Source organism: Anser brachyrhynchus (genome assembly GCF_964034855.1).
Source record: "Anser brachyrhynchus genome assembly, chromosome: 9".
Lineage (NCBI taxonomy): Eukaryota > Metazoa > Chordata > Aves > Anseriformes > Anatidae > Anser > Anser brachyrhynchus.
Genome location: NC_137703.1, coordinates 7,055,427 through 7,080,152, shown reverse-complemented (window position 1 = coordinate 7,080,152; position 24,726 = coordinate 7,055,427). Strand labels below are relative to the sequence as shown.

The window sequence follows — 24,726 nt, the reverse complement described above, 5'->3', positions numbered from 1 at the left end:
AAGCAGTCAACTAATGTGATAAAATTAAATGTTTAAAGACACAGTTTTATCGTGTCCTTTGTGCCAAGTAGAGAAATACCAGATACCTGCTTGTAATCATAGACAGTATCCAAGTATCTTTTAAAAGGAGTGGATGTTTGAGGCATCTGGGTTTAATTACAGCCTCGTTTCAAACAAACAAAAAACTCTGGTCTAATCGTATTGTCATTGTTAGATGTGGGGAAACTTCGACTGCGGTAGACAGCAATGTTACATCTGTAAGTACTAGACTTTTTTTTCCTTTTAGGAGTGACAGGTGAGTAATAAGGAGAAAAGAGGAGGGGTGGTATCTTTGCTGAATCACCTACTCATTTCTGGTATTGTCGAATTACCTTTTCTTTTCAAACACACCAGCACCCTACAGGGGCAGACTTCTTTTCACTCAGTAGAACAAAGGAAAAAAGAAAAGATGTAGCAATTTAAGACACACTGCCATGCTACCCATCATGTGGTGTGATTTTTTTTTTGGCACTGGTGTAAAGGAATTATCATGATAATTTTATTTTGGTCAAAAAAAAAAACAACACTTAGTAAATATACTGAGTTAAACGGAGCAAAAACGTGTTTCTTTCAAGCCAGCTCTTTGTGTCTGCATGTTATGTAAAAGTACAATGACAAGTGAGATAATAATTGTGTAAGAACCCACTTTCTTGTATGCTACAATGGACTGAACACTCATTATATCCAAACACATTCATCTGGCCTGATGTTAAGCATTGGCATTGCTTAAAAGAAGCACTATCTTTTATTAAAAAAAAAAAAAAGAATTCTCAAGTGCTACCTTAAAAAAAAAATTCATAAACTTTTAAATGCTAGTCATGTTTGTACATCTCACTGCTCTCTGGTTTGTGTAGCGTCTTCTTCCCTTTGTCTATGCAGAATATGATGTCTCTAAGGGCTCATTTTTATCCTTCTGTGTAAAAGCAAAGAAACTACCCCCACCACCAGTTCTCACACTACAGAAGTATAAATAATAGTACTCCTATTTAAAAGGCACGTCAGATATAAAACTCTGTGCCAAAGTTTCTCTTCCTACTTGCTCTCACAGGTTTGGGGAATGAAGTCTGTCCTTTTATAAATTTGAGGCTAGATCTAATCTAACCCTAAGACCTAAGGACACAGGTATCTCTATGTAGCCATGTCTCTCTATATAATTACATGTTGTATGTATATATATATGTATACAAATATGTAATAATAGATATGTACATTGTTTTGTAAATGCCAAGTAATTCCCCAGTAATTTGGTCTTGGTTAGAGCCCACTTTGTGTGAGACTGCTGAGGATTCAGGATCATTTCTCACACACTCCATCCTTCTTCATTCAGAAGCAGTTATGTGAATAATTAATATGCTGTAGACTAGAGGTCAGAAAATGGTTTGCAACACATAATTCATGCAACAGAGTCTTTTCTGTTTCTTGAATCCCTGCAAAGGGACGGCCATTTGCTCACTTAGAAATTCATTGAATCTCTTGCATTTTTTTTTATTATTTTTTTTTAGTTATTGTTAATATTGGTGGCACGATATATCTAAAAGGCATGCTAGGCAAATTATCATTCTAATGCTAATATCCCATAAGTTTCTTTATTGAATTTGACACAATGACAGAATTGTGAACCAAAGTCAACAGTTCACTGAAAGTAGTTTTGGTCATTTAGTTTTCATTTACGACACTTGAATAATATACAGGATCCCTTAGCATGCTTAATAATAACTGTACAATACATTTGGTAATGGCTGTTGCTTAAATACATGTATTATCAGCTTTCACTGGTACCTACTCTGTTCTCATCTCCCTGAAATAAAGTGTTTTATTTATTTGCAACACCTGGAGTGCTATGAGAAGGATATTGTAAAAGCCCATCTGGGCAACTGAGCAGTAGAAATATAAATTATAGTACTGGAAGGCCATATGCATGAAGTAAAACTGGAGGAGCTTTTAGGTATTCGGCCATATATTTTATAAAGATGTCCTTTTGTCTGCCTCGAAACAATAATGTTGCTAGGTTGCTTATAAATGATATGTGGCTCAGAAAGTTGTCTCCTGAAGTTTTTCATTTGTCTTTTCACTAAGATGTTTTGTCTGCAGACAGTGCAAACCTGCTGTTAACAGAAGGTAAGCAACGATTCTTAAATTTTTATCAATGACTTTGAATATCATTGGTAGAAATCTACGTACCTCATAAAAAGTCAGTTATTATCTCTTCGGTCTCTTGGTCCTCACATTGTAAGGCCAGATCCACACCAGGGTGGGGAATGGCAGCTGCTCCCCATAGCTCTTGGTGCTGGCAGTGTATCCTTTTGCTTCTCGTCCTTGGCTCCTCGCTTCTTGGGGTCTTCTCCACCTCATCCCCTGCCTGTTGCTCACAGAATCAGCTGTGGTCTTTGGTGTTCGACACAATGCTCATGGTTTTTCTGAGAATCCTGGTCTGAATCCCAGCTGGCTAGGTGGGTTTTAGCCCCCACACAGTACCATAATCCCATTTTTTATCACATTTTGCCTGAATGTTTATTTTTTCCTGAGGGTCCTCGGGATTTGAGGCTGCTGTCTGGGTAAGGCTGGCAAAGCTTTCTAAAAATTATTATTTTTTTAAATCCATTTCCATTCCTGTCTTTTCCCGTTTTCCAGTTGGCAAACATTCTAAATCCCAAGAGAGTACTGGAGGCAGACACGATGATTGTGTTTACGTGATTTTTAAAACATGAAATAATCTCATAAATTACATTTTCAGGCTCTCTGCTTCTGTGTGGAAAATGTTGTGCTTCAACAAAAATCTGCAAAGATGTATCAGTATATGAAATGGAGGGTACTTCAAAACAGTCAAAGCTTCATCAATACTTGAGTTTAAATAGCCACAGGAATAATCGTCCATATACACAGCACAGCACTTGAAAGTGCGGCAACCGGGGGAATTATAAATTCTAGAAGAAAAAAAAAAAAAAAGGCAAAGAAACCTACTGTTAGAAAGAAAGGAAGAAAGAAGGAAAGAGAAAGTTCTTTAAATTCTAAAAAAAAATCCTGTCTAAACCCTGAGATATTCTTAACTTTCTGCTTCTAACTACAACTGTATCTTCTTGCTGCATAGAAGAGAGGGTAATTTTTTTTTTCCTTTGGAAGAAAAATTACTTTAGATCTCCTATGTGAGCTTTTACATTTTATAATTTGCCTAAGAATATCTTATGTCCTCCCATAATTTTTTAGCTGATTAGAAGCAGGCCCATGTGTTCTTACCAGCGTACAGGATTTGTATTAATAGAAGCAGCAGCAGATCCTGTTGTAGTGAAGGAGTAACATAGACATGCACAAGTCTTTTTGGGGCATTTAATTGCTTTGAGAGTTTGGTTATGCCTTTTTTAAAATATATTTGCAGCCAAGGCCAACAACCACAAAGCTAGCACTGCCATTAAATGTTGCATAAGTACATTGAGTTTCTTTAGTTACATAACGTCACAAACTTCAGTGGCAAAGCAAAAACCATCTTCTGGTTTCTCTTCCTGAAACAATCCCATCTCCAGTGCTCTGTTTTTGTCGTCACTTGAGCTGATGCTGAATTTGTATCTGCTGCTTTGGGCATGTTTAAATAGACCTACAATACTACTTTCAGAATATTTTAGATATCCTGAAGACATAGTGGGTTCATTTTTCCTTTATATATTTTTCCTCTGTTCCTTCACAGCTTCCTATTCTTTGGTGGTGATTGGGGTTTGCTGTTTTTTGGTAAGAGTGTTATAGCTATCCCTTCGGTAGACACCCATTCCTTATGCCAACATGGATTGGTATATATTTTCTCAAGGTGACTGTTTTTCTTTCAGTTTCCCCTGCACCTGCAAGTTAATAATGTTATGAACTGGAGGCAGGCTGCCTTCCTATTCTGGACTCCTCTTCGAGGCCTTTGAGCCAAAGAAGGTGGGCAGCTGAAAGCTGAAATTAATGCTTTTTGGATCTGTATTCCTGATGTGTCTGTCCTAAGCAAGGACTTCATATGTTACCAGGACAGTAATTATTTTGTTCCCTTTGTTCTGCTTCATGTATCACTCAGGGTCTTGTCTGTATGTCTTTAACTCAGAGTGTATGCAATGTCTCAGGGAATTCTTGAATGTTCAAACAGGTAATCGCTAAACAAAGCAGCTAAAGATTTGTGAAATATAGTGTGTCACTTGTGAAAGCCTACTTTAAGACCTACTGAATTTAAGAAAAGATAAAGACAGTAATTTCTGTTAGCTTTGGGCCTTTTATTTTTACACCACTAACTGCTTGGTTAGATTTCTAAGAGCTTTAACAGAAAATAAAAGCCCCTTTTACTACCTCTATATTTGATGCCATTAAAAAGGTAAGGTTCTGCAGTTTCCTTGCTATGCTGGCTGCATACATCTTCACTCAGCAAATTGGCACAGAATTCTTTACTTTTTTTTTTACTCTTTTTTTTTTTTTTCCAGATTGAGTGAGCTCCGCAGTCACTACATGTCTAGGTATTTCAAGACCAATGGTATGTGAACACTTCATTGCTGAGAGCCTTTAGTGTGTAATCATGTTGAGTTGGCTTGGGTACTCTTAGCCATTGCAGTGCTGATTTCAGTGCAAGCCAGCAATCTAAATATTTGTTCTGCTTTTCAGAAGGGCTTTACAGTCCAGACTGAACTTTTTTTCTTGCAGCTATACTGCTCTCAGCTACTTAGCTAAGGGCTAAGACAGGTACCTCTAGCCCGGCTTCAGTCTCAGCAAACAGCAGTGTAAGCAAGACTTTGAAACAATATTCATGAATCTGCAGTCACATTTTTTGACCATTTTTAGGATTAAGTGCAAACCAGTTACTTCTTAGATTTACTAAAATCCAAGTGCAGCAACCAGCCAGTATTACTTAGGAAAAAAATATATTTTTGATAAATTCTAATTCATAGTGTTGTTTGGGTAGCTTTCCCACTCCTTTAGTAATGCTGATTTTGAAAGGTCTTTTCAGTAGACCTTGAACAACAATAACAAACAAGATGACATTTACCGTCCTAACTTTTCTTTGAGTATGTGCCTGTTTGTTTTCTGACTGCAACCTCTTTGAACTCCTACACTGCTCTGCTGTTTTCCGCATAGCCAGGGAAAGTGTCTGTGTGAGTGTTCAGCTACAGAGCCCTGAATGATGTGGTTGTTTTGCTGGTGTTTGCCATCAATGCAACAAGAAACCGAGTAGAGATGGTCAAATTTGCAAAGCAGATTTGCCAACAAAACATAGAAATTTTGAAAAGATGAGAAGAGGGAATGGTTTAAAAACAAACAACAACAACATCAGAATACCTTCATCCTTTCTGTTAGCTTCTGGGTTTGTCCGATATAATCAGGAGGAAATGAAATTTCAAGTCGACAGTTTCCTTTTAAAATCCTTAAAAATGCCCTATGCATCAGTGCTGAATGTGAATGGTATTTTTGTCTTTTTTTTTTTTTTTTGAGAAATATCTATTAATAGATCTATGCAATAATTGCTTTCTGGTTTATGCTTATGTTTTATCACCAAACCATTCAGGAGGACTTGTGGTAAAAATTGTGAGGTTTATATAATTGCAACTAGAAGCAGAGCTTTGCTTCAGGGCCTGCTACAATATCAACATCTTCAAGAGCAAAAAATAATGATGTAACTCCAACAATTTGTTCTGGGGGCTGGGTGATCTTGTTTGACCCAGCAAGACATTCTTTGGCAAGCAGCATAGCTTTGAATCAGAGCTCCTTGTGATTAATGTCACTGGCCTGTATTGCAATGATCTTTTGATCTTATTCACGTATTTTCAGTGGGATGTGATAATTACATTAAAATGGTATACGGAAATATTTTAACTTTTTTTGTGGTGCTATCTGGAGTTACATTTGGACAATAGTTCCAATGTAATATAGTGGAAAATTACCACGGTGGCAAAGCAGCAAGTTTCCAGCATTATTACCCTGTGCCATGAGACTTCAAGTAAACTAGAACTCTTTACAGTTTAGGAGAGCTGCCAGCCCCCCTGAAATTACCATTTTAATTGAATTGATCATAAACACTTTGCTCTGGCTGTAATACTAGACCTAGGAGATGCAATCTATTTAGCCATAGTTTGGGGAAAGGGTGACCTTTCAGCTGGCTTGTTATAACTGAAAGGTTGCTTGCTTTTCTGACTGGAGCTTGATGCATGGGAATGCAATGTGAAATTGTAGTATTAGAAATGGTGCTTTTACCTAAATATGTAAATCTTGTTGGTAAATACACATTTATCTGTTCTTACGACTATTATTAGATCATATTATTTTTGTAATGTATGTAAAATGTATCAGTTTGGAAATTCTTTTAATTACTATTAGGGACAACAAAAATGGCTGATGCACACACGCACACACAAAGACTTGCTTTTAAGGGAATAAAGTGTAGTGTCTTAAAATAGAGAGTATCTTCTGGCCTCAAAATTTCCAGAGCCAGTTCTCTTTCCTCTGAACTATGCTGTTTTAAAATTGCCAGCAGCCTAAACATTATATAAGACCTTTTTGTCCTGCTGGCATGCCCATCTCCTTTTACCACGCTCTTTGCTGCCTGTGGTCTTCATCAGCTCACAATGGAGAGCCCAAGCTGTTCCTCTCAGTCTAATTAACCCCAGTCCATTACTGGCATGTTTGGTGTTATACTTGCAACCTTTTCTTCTTTTGTTATTTAAATGAGTAACCTGAATTCAGCCTTTCCTTCCTATCAGCTCTCTGAGACAACACTGCACTAGTCATTATAACAACTAGCTTTCAAATCTTTTCCCTTTTGTGGCTGACCTTTAGTAGGAAGAATTCTGTGCTTTTTACCTACAATTTTAGTAATTTTAATCCAATGTTTTTTTACTTAAGTGGAAACAGTCATAGTTAAAATGCAGAATGCAATTTTGTCATCTCTTTCCAGCATCCTTTGTAAATAAAACCTAGTAGAAGCTTAAGCAATGGAAAATCTTAAAGGCAAAAAATGAATGCTTTCCTACCTTACTCAATAGCTTTCTAAAGTCTGTTGATTTAAGAGGATGTCTGCAAACAGAAGATGTGTCATCCTGACAGTTCTAGACTAGTTTTCCCTTTGTTCCAATAAATGGCTATTCTGTACTTAGTGCTTTTTTTTTTTTTTTCATTTAAAAAGATTTCATGATGGAAAATGTTGAAGATTTCTAGTATTGACCAGTAGGAATAAAAAGGGCACAAAAATATTTAGGCTCTTCAAATTCAAGCATTGAACTATCCTTTTAAATGTTCTTTCTTTCTTCTAAAATACAATGCAAGTCAACAATACATTATTGACACTGAAGCTTAGACCATAACTTGGACTGTGCGGACACCATAATTGTGATTGATCATGTACTGCAGCAAACTTTCTTCTTGGACTGGAGTTCAGACATACAAAGAGTAAATACAACCCTCTTTACTTTCTTTACTGACCAAAACACAGAGTAAAGTTCTGGGAAAGAATCAAGAGTATCAGGCAGACTGATCCCATGATTCCCCAAATATTTCTGCCAGCAAGAGGTCTCAAAGCTGCGTGGGGATGCCATGGATGAGAGCAAAGGAGACTCTGCTTCTGGGTACAAAGCTGTCATGATGGATTTTCATCATGGCTTCAAAAAGCAATTATATATTATGTCTCAGGTGAGCAGACTGTAGTGCAGAGGGTTAACCGTGTCTTCCAAAAAGTTATACAATATTTGGAAAATTTATTGGATGAGTTCCGTCTGATTGCTAATTGCGTACACTATTAAGCCATAATTTTCTTTCCTTTCTCATTTGCTTTATGCTTGAAGGTAAAAGATGGAACACGAGACTATGACAAATTCTCTTCTGGGATTATGTAGTGGGGCTTGACTTTGATCTTCCTTTTCTCTTGCCCTCGGAGACCAAAGGCATTTTTGCATATGGCAAATGAACAAAACTTTGGTGCTCAGAACTGCTGTGCTGATCAGAGAGGTTTCCTGAAAGGTCTGGGTTCTGCATTATCAAAATATTAAAAAGTATAATGCAGGCTGCTTCGGGCTTGTAGTGAATGTCCTGGCCTAGAGGCTGTGAGTCGGGCATGGGATGAAGGCCAGAAGGCCTCATTCCAGTGTGACCTGTGCTGCTGAGTCACAAGAGATGGCTAATTTTTCCTCCTTTTTTGTGTGGGCATTACCCACATGGGAATTGGTGGGTGGGTAATATAGGAGCTGCCAGTAATTTATGAAAGCTGGGCTTTCCTGCTAACTGCTCATGATGTCTGCTAGTGAATTAACATTATATTGGCCATAGATTTCAAAGCGAAGTCTTATTAGGGAAGCAAATCTTGTCGATCAGAAGTGTTGATATCTAAGACTGCATGTTGATGCCCTATGCTATGGTTACTTTGAGAACCTCCCCAAAGCAAAGTCTGTATCAGGCTTTGCTGACTAAGTGGTACAAAAAGAGCGGAGCTGAGCTATACGAATTAGAGATAAGATGAAATAAGGGCTCTTCTGCAGTGTGGTTAGGTTACTGAAACTACTCTATGTACCTGGTTTCTTTGAACTGCTAAATTTATCCTATTCTTAGCAGGTTGTGTTAACCCTCCTTGAGAGCTGTCCTGTTGTAGCATACCTGCTTCTGAAACCTCGGCTGCGTGTCTGCAGGATGCTGGGGTGTGGAGCTGTGCATGTGCGCGTCGCACGGAGCAGACCATCACGATGGTGGTAAGCACACTACAGAAATAGGAGGTGTGTGTGTGTGAGAAGACTGGGGTGATCATTGACACATGGGAGTGAACAATATAGGGTTTGATCCACTACAAACTAACCAAAGAATCTATTAATTGTTTGTTTCGAAGGCTTTTCATGTAATTGAGTGAATAGGGGTATATCTGGGAAAAAAACAGGGCTTTTATTTCACTGCAAGCTTGCTCTGTGCAATCTTCTTCATTTCCCTAAGCCAGTGTTCATCCATAGCTATTTTTTTTTTCACTTTCTGTCTAGGGGAGAGGAAGGAAAAGGCAGCCTGCAGATGCTTTTTATTATACATATTACATTTAGGCAATGAGACCTTGAATTCACTGAAAGCTGTGAATGCTATCACGATGAAAATAAAGCATATAGTCTCATTTGTAATAGGCAGTGCATAGATGGTACTTTTTTTCAGTTTGTTTCTGAAGAAGGCCCCCAAAATTGCATATGCTCTGTTGTATATAAGGCAACTCCTGGTACCTCTTTTGATGATATATATATATATATATATTTTTTAATTTCCCATCATCTTCTCTCCACAGATTTCTTATTTTCTTCCTTTCTGTTATCTTCATTTTATCTTTTGGAGTGGTAGTGTGTTTTACCAAGAAGAATGGCTCTTATAATCATGGATATCACCTTTTCATACACTTCAGATAGGCTGTCATATGTAAAAACTTTTCCTTAGGCAGCAGTGGAAAAAAACAATTTGTTAAAAATAGCTTGTATTTTGACTAAAAAAGGACATGAACACATGAGTTTTCCTGCCTCCCCAAAATAAAACCTCTTCCTATTATTATATTAAGAAAATTGTTAGGTCCAACAGCTTCACAGAGATACATTCTGCTTTTCAATGCATATTTCACTCCCTGATCCAATTATTACTGAAAGTTTCAGAGGCAAAATTAATTAGCAGTCTGCCATAGTTCTCCAGACTCCTGGAGTTCCAGTAATGACTTGATTTTTGTAGAACTGTGCTTATTACATGCAATAGGCAAGTCTGGACATAACAACTTACTCTGTGAAGCTTCTTAAAACTTATTACTATGATCAGCATCCTCTCTGCAATTGCGGCGTTGCCAGATGTTGGGACTGTAAGCACAGAATGCAGAATTCAAGTTATACCTTATTGTTTGGAAAAAGGTCTTAAGATTTTCCTCCATCTCCATCAATTATCAGAAATAATTATGGACATTTTTCAGGTTAAATAAAAACTAGTAATGAGGGGAAGTCCACACTTGAAGCATTTGTTAATAATTAATTTTCAGATTTGGCAGCTTAGATTTGCAAAGGGGCTCTTCAGTCCCTCCAACTTTTCATATGTTAAGGAAAATAAAAATAGGATTTTTTTCTGCTTAGATATACAATAGTTTTGGACTTCTTAGGTCAGATCTTCGGATCCCATAGTTCTGAATGTTGTAAAATTGACCCACATTTGCTGAGGCTCTAATTCCATTTCTGAATGGGGCATGATGATTGAAAAGTCCTCTTTCCAAAGAATATTAACTTGGGCTTTTTCTGAGGAATCTGGGTTCTTCTTTTGGCCATGCTGAGCCCTGACACTTTGATCCAAAGCAGGAATTGGACATTCATTTCAAAGAAGTGTTCTTTAGTCTTTGGTATCATAGTACATGTGTTGCATTTGCAAAATGTTTGTAGCTCCATGGAACATCTAGACGTTTAGTGCATACTAAATAAGTAAAAAAAAAAAAAAAAAAAAAAAAAAAAGATAATAAAAATAATAAGCACTTTATCTTAGCCTAAATCTTCTGAGTCAAAATACAACATGTTTTTAAGTGCTTATGTGAAGTCTTAGTTTTTAAGGCTTTGTGCAATAGCCCGGGATTACAATCTGTTATTTTTTCAGTTGCTTGGTGAGAAATAACAATGCACCATAAAAAATATGATAATAGCTATATATTATTGCTTCTTTTGTTGTATTAACTAAATTAATCAAAAGCATCTATCAGTGTGTCCATTGCCTAATATGATTAGCTGCGTGAATTTAGAGTAGCAAATGGATCTGAGATGAAAATGTGTTTCTGAGCTGTGGTTTACGAATTGACTCAATATATGTATATCCTAAGAAAACCCAATCTGTTATGTCTCATTTAATGCAAACTGCTGTGTACTTTGTGTTCAACATAAACTCAGAATTCGCTTATTTGGAACGCAGTATTTCATTTTTGCATCACTTCGGTGGTGTATAAGCGTACTTCAGTTAAAGCAGGACAACATATGGTTGTGTTGTGCAGGTGGGGTATTAAAATCTTCTGCGTGATAATCCTCTGAACTTTTACTGCCCTGGTACCTTTCTCAGTGCTAGGTGTAGCGGCATTTGCATCCTATGTAGTTGCTTAGAGGTAGGCATCTAGTGCCTATTTTTGTGCAGCACTGTATCCCATCAGAGCTTCTGCTGCTGATCCAGGAGGGCGGAGATCTGCTCTGTGCCTTGCATCAAGACTTTTGATGGGTGCGGATGTCTCAGGTATGCCACACCACCTAAAATTACACTGAATCCCTATCCATTGTATCCAGTGTCCAAATCCAGTGCAATTCAGACAATTTGAATCCCATCCTGCAAGTGTATACATGCACGCATGCACACAGACATTCGCTCTCACAGCCTGCAGAGAGACACAGTGTGATTCATTTTGAACAGCGCAGATTCAAACGTTTCCATGATTTACTCATTTGTATCTTTACGGTTACTAGAAGTCACCCTTATTGCATAGAAGCTTTAGCAGTGGTTTCTAGTTGCTTAAAATCATTATGTTGCTCTTGTGCATTTGAAATTTTTTGAGTCCTGGTGCAAAAGAGATGTCTGGGAAGCCAGCTGTTTTGGCTTCTGAACATCACGGTGGACTGAAGAACCTTTCTTCCCCTTGCACATAAGTATTTCCTGGGGAAGGATAAAATAAACTCTTATATCCCTGTCTTATGTTGTCTTAACAAGCATTTCCAAAAATATGTACAAATGAAATTTACTTGTACATATCCTGATTACTTTTGTCAACTTAATTTTCCAGTTTGACTACTTTCAGGTAATATTTTCTGGCATGTTTCAGGAACCTCAGCATGGTGGCCAAAATACTACTTTGCATCTTTACTGTAGTGACCTGTCTTCAGTTTTCATGTCCTCCTGTGACTTTTTTCGTAACTTCCTCCACTGGCTTTATTACTCCAGTAGAGGGAATATTGCTAATAATTACAAGATTATATATATATATATTAAATAGACCTATTCATCTTTGCCATCTGGCTTCTAATTCTTGCAAAATAATTTATATTTTCTGTCTTTCTTCTCCACTGAGGGATGCAGAAGTGGAAAATGAAATGTGTGAGACTGTACTCTGACATTTGCTGCCACATTACAGGACTATGATCTCTCAGTGTAACAGGTGTTCTTTTTGACAGGAATCTTTTCAAATTTGTTATTTAATCTTAAAGCAAATATTAATCCATATTTTGTATGTAGTTAGTATTTGTAAGGCATTCCTATAGACAAATGCGGTGATGCAAAATTTGCAGTGGGACTTTGTCTTGTACAGTCTCTGTCCTACAGACAGTGACTGACATAAACATCATCTTCCATTGACATGTCTCTGGTGATACTAGACTTTATTGTTTGCTTTTCCATACCTCATGTTTTTACCCCTCTTGTGTATTTTATGCTTGACAGGATATCACATTAACTAAGCATTCATTCCTCATTTATTCTCAAACTGGAAAGTTTGTTCTTTTTTCCAGGGAGACCTTGTCTGTTGAACTTTTCAGTTTTGCAGTAAAAAATAGATTAGTATGATGATCAGACATATCTAATATAAAACTTTGTTTAAAGAATCTGTGAAGTTTGACATGACCAAAAAGAAATGATAAACTTTCTTGGTGACAATTTGAAATCATTAGGTAGTGGCTACCTAACCCCAGTGGCTACCTAATCCTTTTTTGGAGTGCTGTTGGAGTCTAAGCAAATTATCATAATTGTGAAAAACAGTAGTTACACTTGTTTATATTTTGGAAGAAATCTACACATATAGTTATATCAACCCACCTCCAGCACAACCCAAAAGTAATATTCATCATTGTGCCATAGAAGGCCTAGAATGACTTAGTAAGCCAAAGTTTCTTTGTTTTAACTGCCTATTCCTGACTGGGGCATGGAGAGGCTGTCTGTTGCTACACAGTGACATTGTATGACTCTGTTAAAACAGATACTGAACTCTCCTGTTCACTCTTATCTCCTTTTTCATCCTATCATCTTCTTGCTCCCTCCTGATTCTCAATAATCTCAGACGAGGCAGAGCTGGTAAGTTGGAGCCAGGCAGGGCAGGATGGAAGCTTGCTTGGGAGTCATGAACTGGGCTTTCAAAGGATGTGACAGCACAGAAGACAGGCAGAGGGAGATCAAATACTGAGCATTTGAGGTCCCTTGCTTCACAAATGTACAAAACAAAAGTGCTGATATGCTACCTGGAGTAAAAGCCAAGTCAACAATGAAAAGGTAAAGTAAGTAATAAGGTGAGGAGAGATTGATGGACGCAGAATAGCTCATCCTACATGTATATTTAATGTTGGTTGAAAGTGTGCATGGGAACTAATGAATTGCAGGCAAATGTATGTTGTGTGCCCAGTAAAACTGAAAGGTTTAAATTATGCAGTACATGTCATCTTGTTGCCAAATATTTAACACCATTCCTACAGAAGAAAGACAGCTCCGGGATCCTTATTTAAACATCAGTAATCAAATCCTTTTCTCATCATAGGAAGCTTTTTTGCATAATTTGTGCCTGCCACATCTAGAACTCACACACTAACTAATTTGCAAAGAGATGACCCAGCGTTGGTTGGCAAAACTTAGTGCTTCAGTAACAATTTGTGCTGTACCATAACTGTGTAAGTGAGTAAAATTGGTCTGTTTGGATCACCATTTGCTGATTATAATTGTTGCCTATGTCTGTATATTTAACACTGACTTATGATTATTTCTTGTTCTGGGATTGAGAAAGAATATCTCTGCTACAGAAAATTACTCATTCTCATTCAAAAAGAAAAATGTTAGAAATTCAAATATTTTCCTCAAGATGAAAGTCACCCAGTACTCCCCATAGCTCTTCTGAAAGTAATGCTTTCGGCACAAACTGGCTGATCTGTCTAATGGGTATAAATTGTTCCTGCCTGAAATGAATTTTATTTCAAATTCAGTATCTTTCAAAATTTATGGTTACTAGTCTGTAGGGCTTTTTGCTTCTGTAAAATGCACAAAGAGTACAATGTGTCCTCATAAGAGTTATTCATTATTTTAGTCTTGTTCTGGCCCCATTTTTATGACCTAAAAAGTGGTACACCATGCTGACCCCTTCTGTGTTTTGCCCAGCTGAATGCATTTGGGTGCTGATGACTTAATAAGCATAGGGAAGTAAAGGATAAAGAACAGCCGTGAAAACATTAGGCGGCCAAGAGGTATGATAGTAGCAGATGAAGTTTCAATGGGAATTACAGATAAGGAGATAGAGCAGAATCTTTAATAAAGATTCACTATACAGTGCAAGTAACCAAGCTCACACTTACATATTTCAAGCCTATTTCCACAGTACTTGAAATTCCATAATGTTAATGTTGACCTTTAGTATGGGGGAAACATGAGGGGAAGGAAGATGAGTCTTGCTGTATTGTGAGGGCACAGAATTTTCAAGTGTGATGGGAAGATTTAGGAACTAATAGGAAAGGACTAATTAGTCTTCTGTATAAAGTCTATTACGTGTTTGATGTATAAGTTTTAAGACTGTATTCCAAAATTAAACCATTGCAAAGTTTTGACATGTTATTTTGCCATTTTGTTGAAATTTAGAATGGAAATAACTGATTATAATAGGAGCATATAGGTAAAAAGTTTTATAGTAGCTTTATGTATCTTTGAGCTTGGCAAGGAGATATATAGCCTATATAAAAAAAAAAGATTCACATTCTGAAAATGTTGGAGGAAAACATATATCCAAAGAAATAAAGTCTAGAGTCTCATTTGTGCTCCATTTTAGCTACTTGAAAAACAAAAGCTATCAGTGTACTTCATATTGGTTGCTAATACAATAACATTGTAGAAAATAAAATGCTGAATATCGTATAAAGCATTATATAATGTTTAGAGAATATAACATTATGATAGATGTAGACCAATTATTTCCTTGGATATAGCCCACTGGCTCCTGACAATTCTGCTTCAGGGATAACCTGAGCTAATGGCAGTAGACGCAACATGGTGCCCACTGTGTCTGTCTTCCATTAATTTGTATAAATCTTTGGTTTTGATGCTTTTATGATTTTGACCTTCTAATAATTAACTAGCTAGCTGGAACTTTAAAATTGAAAACTTATTCCCATTTCCTTTTCCATTTTTAATTTCAGGGTTGGTGTTATATTATCCTTCCACAGAATTTCTCTGCCTTGCTTGATACCTCCCTTGTTTTGTTTTCTGAAGGGCATATATATATAAATGCAATGTTCTCTTTCAGCTCTGAAGACATTGGCTTTGGGTCAGTGACTAGACCTCCTCTCCCCTTTTCAGTCCTTTTTCCCATCTTCTCCTTCCCTTCTGCTTTCTGTAGATCATTCTTCATATTGCTCTCATTATTTCCCATTCATTGCTTTGGGCTTTCAGCTTTTCCTTTTCACCCTGTGCAGTTTGACAACTTTCCTTGTGCCCTGCCATAATTCCACACTTAGTTAGTTCACTTCATGTTTGATAAAGAACAATCAAGCCTGTTAAATCTTACTTGCCAATGCATTGGCTCCAATTTGCTACAAAAGCAGTGACTGCTGCAGTTTTTCTCAGAACTTTCCTCTTTTATCAACTCCCTTATCCCGTATGTTAATATCGGTGTTTGCACAAAAGCCTAGGGAATGATGTAGAAGCTTCTCACCCAACTCTTCTTGATACTTGGTGATGAAGCCCCAGATAACAAATTTGCTGAATTAACAGCTGTGTAGATATCTGAAAAACTGTGGTTTGAGATGTAGTCTTTTCTACCACAAGACAGTCCAGATTTATTTGAGATTTATTAAAATTCTAGCTCTCAGGTTCTATTTGTGATAAAACTGCACAGGAAAAAAAAAAAAAGAGGAGCTGTCTGAGATCCAACAGAGGGGCTTAGAAAGCAGGAAATGAGCAACTTTTAAAAGGACTTCTCATCCCACATTCAGCTGGAAATTCAGTCTACTCCAATGGGATCATCTTGGATCCACAGGTTGCAATGAAAATTCAGCTCCAGGGGCTATTCTCCAGTAGCAAAAGCAGAGATAAAGTTTCTGATGGTTTGCACATATTTCTTAATCTAACCTGAAGTACATCCACTGATCTCTGGAATATTTTATCTTTCTTTTTTGAGGGATAGAAAGTATTATAGGATAAAGCCTAGGCTCTCACTGTGGAAAAGAATAGCTTTGATTTGCTGGTAATGAGAGTAGAATGAAGCCCATTCTACCTAATGGGTTTGAAATTAGCTCATTTGGTGTGACACTATTGCATTTTGTAGAGAACATAAGAAAAAATCTAGTTGAGAGGGACTATGAAGATAGTAGTGGTCAATACAAAATTTTGGAACAAAGAAACTTGCTTTGTATTTGAAAAGTGCCAAGCACATGACAATACTAACTAAAGAACAATGCAGTTTGGTCCGTGGCTTGAAACTAAACCATTAATTGGTTATAATATGGTGTCGATAGAGGTTAGAAGACTGAAGAGGGATGACGAATTTTCTTTGTAATCACGAGACATTTTACTTCTGCTCTTACCTTTAACAGAGCGAAGTTTTAGCTCTCTTAATACTTTCCAGCATCTCTCTTTTTAATTCTGACTTTATGTGGAATTGCTCTATGCAGAATTAGATAAAATAATTTCAGTAGATATATGTAGGGTATTTAATTCACATGAAAAGTGGGTAAGGATGAGATTATAGTCATCTGAAACAAAAAAAACAGATTGCAAAGAACCTCTAGTTTTATAAAAATGTTAAGCCAAACTTGGATATTAATTTAGGAATGTTTCCATTCCATTTTTTTCCCTAAAATATCACATATTGCTATATCTATACCACACTGTTGTGACAAAGATGATGCTATGATGAAACCACATATTGTCTGTGCACCAGATTTGCTTGTTAACTCAGGAATATGGGATGTCAAATAGGAGAAAAATCCTTGCCTGGTCAAAAAGTTTTGATCAGTGTATAAATTAACTTATATATAACTATAGTGTTACAGAAGCTCTGGGAAAGAGCAAGGAGATATTCCTATCAGAAGGGGAACAGATAAGGCATTTATATTTGCAGAACTCTTGCACAGCTGAACAGCACTTCCCTCAAATGGTACGAAGTCTGCTTCCTCTCAGTTATCTGCTCTCCATATGATGAAATTGTGCAGTTGGCTTTCAAAATTGTTATATATAATCCTAAATACGTGTTCTTTTAATTTACCTTCTGAGTTCTGAATCTTTCGGTTACTCTGAGGGCATTTTCAAGCTTTCCTTCTCCTCCACAAAGTGTAGAAATACTTTTTCTCTCTAAAGAAAGTTGAGATTCTCTGCTGAGAATCTCTTTGGCAGATGAGCCCTTAGAAGAAATACAAATATTACTGGGTGCCTGATGAAGATTTCAGCTGTTAGCAGCACTTCTTACGCCCACAAAATCAATCTCATCTTTAGATTCAGAGGAGGATCAATTTACATGTGAATGTACAAGTTAACTTGCTAACTTTATGTCTTACCCACACATTCCACTCTGTGGGGGAATGAAAGTCTTCTAGTTAAAAAAAAAAAAAAAAAAAAAAGGAAGAAAAAATATGTAGATGTTTATTGAAGATGTGGATCACATTCAGAGAGTGTCAGGCCTGTTTCTCACTTGTGTTTTTGGTCAAAGACTGCCATAGGTTAGAGTACGGCATGTGTGGAGGGAAAACAAATATCATTCATGGATGGATGTGCTGCAAGAAAATGAGTTTTTACAGCCCTTTTAGGGATCTTGGTTTTTTAGTCCCCTCTGTAACGGTCCTCTGCTTTTTCTTTCGGTGGGTGTTCTACAAAGCTAGATTATTTATGACTTACTTCTTGAGTGGCAGCTAGCTCAACTGTATACAAGAGCTTTCTTCCACTGTCATATACTGCTTTTTGGACTGATAAAATTATCTGGTGTTGTTTCTTAAAGTTTGGAGCAAAGCATATACTATCTCTAAAATAGTAAGTGCTCTTCAACATCTACAAAGGCAGCAATAAGCCAAGCTTGTGGAAGAGCCCTGATCTGACAGTAAAGAATGAAGGTGCCCTTACTATGATTTTCCTGTTGAAATTAAACCAAAGGACTAAGAATCAACAACATTTTTGAATTTTCAAATGTGTCTTACCCCAACTAATGAGTGTGTTGTCCTGACAATTTACCATCTTTTTGGATTCTCAACATTTTTTGTTTATTTTTCTTTTGGAAATGGTTTTGTGGATGTGAGGTTGCTTAAAATGCTCTCTCAAAGCAGTGAGATGTTTTCTATAGAGACTTTGTTCATCTTCCCCTCTCTGCCATCCTGTCACCAAATGCAGACTTGATCACTTATCAGAAATAAGAGTCACTTTGCTGCAAAAGTATATTACTAATGTAAGGAGAAATTTTTGGGTGGACCTGTTCTTACCTGTGGTCTTTCAGTACTGGTGGATGTAGGTTACTCACAGATACTCATCTGCAGTAGGAGATCAACACCAGCCCCCCTTCAAACGTGATGTTTGAGGACCCAAAGGATTTGCGGAATAAGAAGGAGCAGGAAAATCCTTTTTTTTTTCTCAATACTTTTGCATTTTCCAAATATGATGTGCTCTGCTGTCCTCCAAAATGCTCTATTATTATGAAACAAGACATTGTAGCTGATTCAATTGAGCAGTCATGTATTTAAGTGCAGAAAGTTGATATGCACTTGCAGAGAAGCTGTAAGTCATTACGGTAAATAAGACTGGTCACCACTTGACCCCAACAACTCTGTCTGAAGAAAAAAAGAAAGGGAAGTGTTCAAGTGGATTGATATCCACATTTTTGTTGTGTTCTGATATTCAGTCATGACTCAAATGGTTTCTGAACAGGTATTTCTACCTCTTGGGCAAATAAATATCTATTCTTCAACCTGTCAGACTTAGTTTTGAAATTATATAGTATTGTTGCTTTGCCTGGGAGTATGGGCAGCAGAAGATATTAAATTCTATTTAATTATGTGCATACATACATATTGCACATTTCACCCCAAACCCAGGCATGTATCAACCATCATAAAAGGCAGGAATATCAGTTTATCACGGAGATCACCAAGGCAAAAGTGCCTGTTAAATTCAATGAGTCACTTTCTATCGATTTTAAAGAGTCTGCTGTGGCCCTACATTTCTTTGACCTCATTTTTATTTTATTTTTATTGTGACTGCATTTGCTCGTCACACAGGTGGTCTCAATTACTTTTGCTTTTCTGAATGCTTCTTAATGCAGTAAGATTTCTGGGACCTGTGACCATAACTTGTGTGCCACAATTGCCTTTTCATCAGAAAGACATTGGAAACCTGAAATGTCATACTGAATTTCTTTAGACCAGATATTGCACATTCATTTAATAACCCAATTATTCTGCATTTAGAAAATGCCCCCCAAAATCCAACCCATATGGTACATTTAAGTAGAAAGGCCCCAGGTGTCTGATTGCCCATGCACTTCCATGCCCGCAAGCTGCTGTCCCAAGGACACGCGGAGTGAAGGACTCCGCGATATTTTGGGGCATGTTGCTAAGGAAACCTGTGCTTTTGATGAAATGTGCTGGGAATGGCTGGCTTTGGAGCTTGTTTCTTGGCTGTCAGTGCTGCAAAAAGGGGAGCAGAAGCCTTAAGTAGCTGGTTGAATTTTTTTACGTAACCACGTATTGCTTTCTAATGTAAACAGGGGAAGAAAATTGAAAGCTTCTTTAAGAAGAAGTGGAAAGAGAATGAGTAATTCAGTTTTGAGAGGACTGTGTATGTGTCAGGGACTTCAGGTGCCTGAGGACCAGCCATTTTTGCTTGCAAGGGGTTACGCTCTTTTGGTGGCCAGGCCTTTAGCTCATAGCCTCACTGCATATGTGAAGCATCTGGTCTGAGTTAGCTCAGAATGAGAAGAAATGTTGAGTTTTGAGAAAAAGATGCTTTAAGAATTAAATTTGATCTTCTGCTTAACTCAAGATTAAATATTTGTCTCAGTCTTAATTTGTTGAGGGTATTGCCATCAGCTCTTGTTTTTTCATGCTGAGTGCTGCTTGCAGTGTGTAAATGCATCGATGGGAAGTATGCAGTTGAAGCTCATTGAGTTCCAACACAGTTTTGGAGGCTGGATAAGTGTAGTTTGGAAACATAAAGGATCTGCTAAAAATTCTGTGAGGTCTCCAAAGACCACAAACAGAAGATGTGCAAAACATGTACTCTAAGGCAAATTAACCTCAATCAGAGGTTACTCAAACAGAGTCTCATAGCTCTTATCACTCATATTATGGCTTATACTTGACAGCTAAAGTCTTGGCCAGCATAGTTGGTTTGAAATTGTTCTTCCAGAGTTAGGTAGGTAAGGTACTAAGTGAACCATGGCTAAGGTGTGTGCAGCAGTTGGATTGTTTCTTTGTAGTAAAAACTGTAGGGTTTTTGAGGCAACATAACTTCAAATCACAGCAAAGACATTTTGTTATTGTACATCTGTGAACGGGATGTTTAATGTTTGACATGTTTATTAAAAAAACCAAACACAGCACATTATCCATCTGCTATGATTACTGTATAGGTAGGCATTTGGGACTTGAATGTAAAAATCTCTGGGCTTCTGTGCAACCCATCGCTGCAGCCTCCAAAAACTTTCTCAATAATATATCTGCACAGTGAGGCTTCTACTGTACTTCAAGGTGTCATTGGCTTTTCCCTCCTTCCTAATTAAATGGAACCATTTGACATCTTGGCCTGAACTTGTCTGATAAAGTGTCTTGTGTCTGTCAAATTTGCTATGTGCTTTAGAGTATCAGTTATCGTGAAGATCTGTAGCATGTGAGCTCATTTATGCAGGAAAACTGTAGTTGGCTTTCAGGATTAGGAGTGGACTGGGGCTGATGACAATTTTGGCTGCTGGTTCAGCCTAATCTTTTCCTGTTGATGGTCTTTGAGATTAATCTCCCTTAATTTCTGGAAGTATTAAATTTCAGCATAAAAGTGCTCAATGGATGTATTAGTTATCTTAGCCTGCCCAGTGTCAGTCCCAAAGAATGTGGTAAAGAGCTGAACTCCATCACTTGCAATGACGTGCTTCCTGCTTTATCCTGCCATACCTAATGCTTTCTCTCATTTCTCTGTCTTTAGAATTTAATTATAAAGCGCAGCACAGAACAGGAAATATTCCAGCTCAAAAATATTTTCTATTGTTTTGGTTTTGTCTGAATTAAATATTTTATTTTTCCCCCTTTTAAAAAGCACTAGAACTGCTTGTTGAAATACTAGACCTAACGTTGCACAGTCCCTTTGTATTAGTCTTACTCCCATTGCATCCAGCTGGTGTTATGCAGTATCAAAGATTCACGTCAAAACATCCAAAATTCTCTGGGTTTATGTAGCTAAAACATAAGTTAGAGGTAAAAGCTGCAAGAAGATTAATGAGATTACTTATTTAGTAGTCCAGAATGCAAAGACTATTCCTCAGACTATCATCCATCATTTCTGTTGCCTCAGGCAAAGAGGATGCTTCAAGCTTGCTTCTAATTTTACTGAGTATATTCAGTTTCCTGTGTAGCTTAAGATCGTTACTTGTTTCATTAATTCATTGTGACTAAAAAGTAAAAATCACAAAAAATTCAAACTTTGTTTTCAGCTGCAGGGCTGCATCTCGTAGCAGTTGAACTGTCATTCAAATTATTTTGCTGTTTTTTTGTTTTTTTTTGTCTTGTTCAGATGCAGCTGTGAAGAAAGGTCTGTATTTTCTCCTAAGTCATCCCTGCAACTTTTTCATTATCTTCAAGTGCTGTTACTTTTCCTTTGATTTTTCCTCAGAGAAGAATATTCTCTGATGATTTGTTGACCAATATTTATCTTCATTACTTCTCTTTCCTGTATTTCCTGTATTTAAGTTTTGTAACAGGTTAAAGTGTTGAAAGCAATGCTAGATTAACTTACAGTATCCCCATGGCAATGTTCTATAGCAGTTTTAACTTCATATTTCTTTTGGTTACACAACAGTAAATTAGATAGATGCTCTTTATTGCTCGAAATTTTGTGGGAGATATCCCAAGATAGTCACCTCAGTGTTGAGTACTTGCAGTGAGTGTTGTTTGAAAATACACGAGAACTGAGTGGCAAATAGTGTGTGAATCAGACTGAGAAGGTTTTCGTTTCAAACTTAAGCCACAGCTCTTTACAACAGCGTAATTGAATCAAATAGTGAAACACTTTATTTTATTTTTATTATGCAAAACAAGTTCTGCATATAGCCATGGTCAGGGCTTGATGACTTTCTCCCTCAGTTGTTGCAATGCTAAGCTTTTATTAAAATACTGCATCAAACTTGAGAGACCTTTTCATAAAGCAAAAGCTTAGTTTTTCAGAGATCTTTAATGAATTGACTTTCTTCCCTTTGAAAATGTGGGAGGTCATGACACTGCTCGAAGACAAGAATAGCGTATGTATAAGATGATTTCCTGTGATTTACTCAAATGGGAAAAACCCTCTATCTTTATAAGCAAATTAACATAAAGCATTTGTAGATTCTGCAAGTCAGGTTTGAACTAAAATTCATATTGCAATGGAGTCATTTTAGGAAATGTATCACAGTATCACAGATTTCTAGGTTGGAAGAGACCTCAAGATCATCGAGTCCAACCTCCGACCTAACACTAAGTACTCCACTAAACCATATCGCTAAGCTCTACATCTAAACGTCTTTTAAAGACCTCCAGGGATGGTGACTCCACCACCTCCCTGGGCAGCCCGTTCCAATGCTTGTGAAATGTGAAGAAATTAAACTTAACTCTCATCTACTAAGCTGCCTAAATATTTACTTACTGTGCTCCAAAGAAGCTTTTATGTTAAAAATTACGATGGAATGTTTTTCAATGTAATCTTCCAAGGGTCTCAGCAGTAACAGTAAAGTCTTCCTCTATTTGGTAAATTACAGAAAGTGGCCCATTTTTTTTCTGTGGAACTCTGACAATAGAAATTAAGACCTGTTTCTATAAAAGTGGATGAAAATAAGGATCTGATGAAAATAAGCAGGATGACAGTATTAAAGAGAGAAAAGCTGGCTTGGAAAGCCTCCCTTTAGAAAGTCAACCAAACTTTTCAGTTGCTGATTCTAATGTGATTGTACATAATCTGTTTATCTTTGTCCAATTTTTAAGTTCCATCTCTTGATATCTTATTATAACAACAGTAATACAATGAACTCCTAGTAGAATTAAATGATAAGTTTGACAGATATTTATTTTCCTGCAAGTCTGTCTTTCTGCTCCTTCAGGATGGAGAATCTTAATTTTAGTTAATGTTATTGGCTCCAAAGAGAGAACTTAGACTATATTTAAAATTCATTTGAACCTCATACAATTAAAAAACTGTCTAGAATATTTGTGAAATAGTTTTTCTGTGTCACATATAAAATGATCTGGTGACATAGCTGTGGTGGTTTTACCGTGCTAGGCAGGTGAACACCACAACCGCTCTCTCACTCCCCCTCCTTAGATGAGGAGGGGAAGAAGTAAAGGAAAGAACAACTCACGGGTTGAGATAAGGATGATTTAATTAAAGGAAAAAAAGAAATTATTAAGGAAAGATTATTATTAATTAAACAATTTAACTAAACAATTTAACTAAACAATTAACAATTTAACTAAAGGGGAAAAAAAAGGGAAAGGGGAAAAGGGAGGGGGAAAGGGAAAACTAAACAAAACAAGTAAAGGCTATGTGGAAGTGCAGAGGAAAGAAATTACTCCCTACTTCCCACAAATGAACGATGCTCGACCACGTCCTTGAAGCAGGGCCTCAACACACGTAGCCAGTGTTCGGGAGGAGGACAGACGTTTTCACAATGAGAGGCCGCCCCTCCCTTCTTCTTCCTTTTTCCACCTTTTATTGCTGAGTGTGACATCATATGGTATGGAATATCCCTTTGGTTGGTTTAGGTCAGCTGCCCTGGTGATGTTTCTTTTCTCACATTTTTGCCCATCCCCTAGGAGGGTTAGAGGGAGTCCTGATGCTGTGCCAACACTGCTCAGCAGCAGACACAACACTGGTGTGATACCACTGCTGTTTTAGCTACAAGTGCAGAGCACAGCACTGTATGGGCTGCTGCAGGGAAAGTTAACATCCCAGCCCGACCCAGTACAATAGCATGTGATAAATTTGGCTAGCTTTAGAAAACATCTACCTCTAATTGGTGTGTTCACAAATAATTTACATCTCTTGGACTTGTACTTGGAAAACCTTCATGCTGTGGTGTATAAATTAGTTTATGTGTTTATACATCCTTATATATCTATATGGAAGACTGTTGCATTTTGAAAGGCTGTCACAGTTTGTGGTTTTTCATCTCACAGTCTTCTGGGCACATTCGTTGGAACTGGTAGACACTTTCAAAATAGTTCCTGAATTTAATTCTGCATGACAATAGTATTACTTTGTTCATTATATCATCTCTGCTTTCATCCAAGTCTCTAAAACTGATTTCAAATGAAGCACTATTATCTTATTTTCCAGACAGGGAAGCTAAGATACTGTAAGGGGATGGTGTGAGATCACAAATTATGTGGGTGGCAGAGTTGGTGTATGTTACTCTTTTGATAGCCATTACTCTCTTCCACTGATTAGATATACTCTTTTTGACACCTCACCATGCTGACAGAAAAGAAGCAGTTTTTGATGCGGTCCCATTATATCACAAAAAGCTAAGCCTTAGTTGGAGGAGGATGCATTTAT

The 24,726-nt window shown here is 37.2% G+C and overlaps 1 protein-coding gene across 1 annotated transcript in view; it reads left to right on the top strand.

Moving 5' to 3' along the window:
* LOC308199585 (uncharacterized protein) overlaps nucleotides 1-24,726 on the top strand; it is a 139,246-nt gene that overhangs the window by 77,084 nt on the left and 37,436 nt on the right. The window contains exons 4-8 of the mRNA XM_080603943.1: nucleotides 2,116-2,157; nucleotides 3,719-3,759; nucleotides 3,855-3,948; nucleotides 4,479-4,528; nucleotides 8,587-8,720. Of these exons, the coding sequence (XP_080460069.1) occupies nucleotides 4,526-4,528; nucleotides 8,587-8,720 (137 nt within the window). The 5' untranslated portion in view covers nucleotides 2,116-2,157; nucleotides 3,719-3,759; nucleotides 3,855-3,948; nucleotides 4,479-4,525. The remainder of the gene's footprint in view (nucleotides 1-2,115; nucleotides 2,158-3,718; nucleotides 3,760-3,854; nucleotides 3,949-4,478; nucleotides 4,529-8,586; nucleotides 8,721-24,726) is intronic.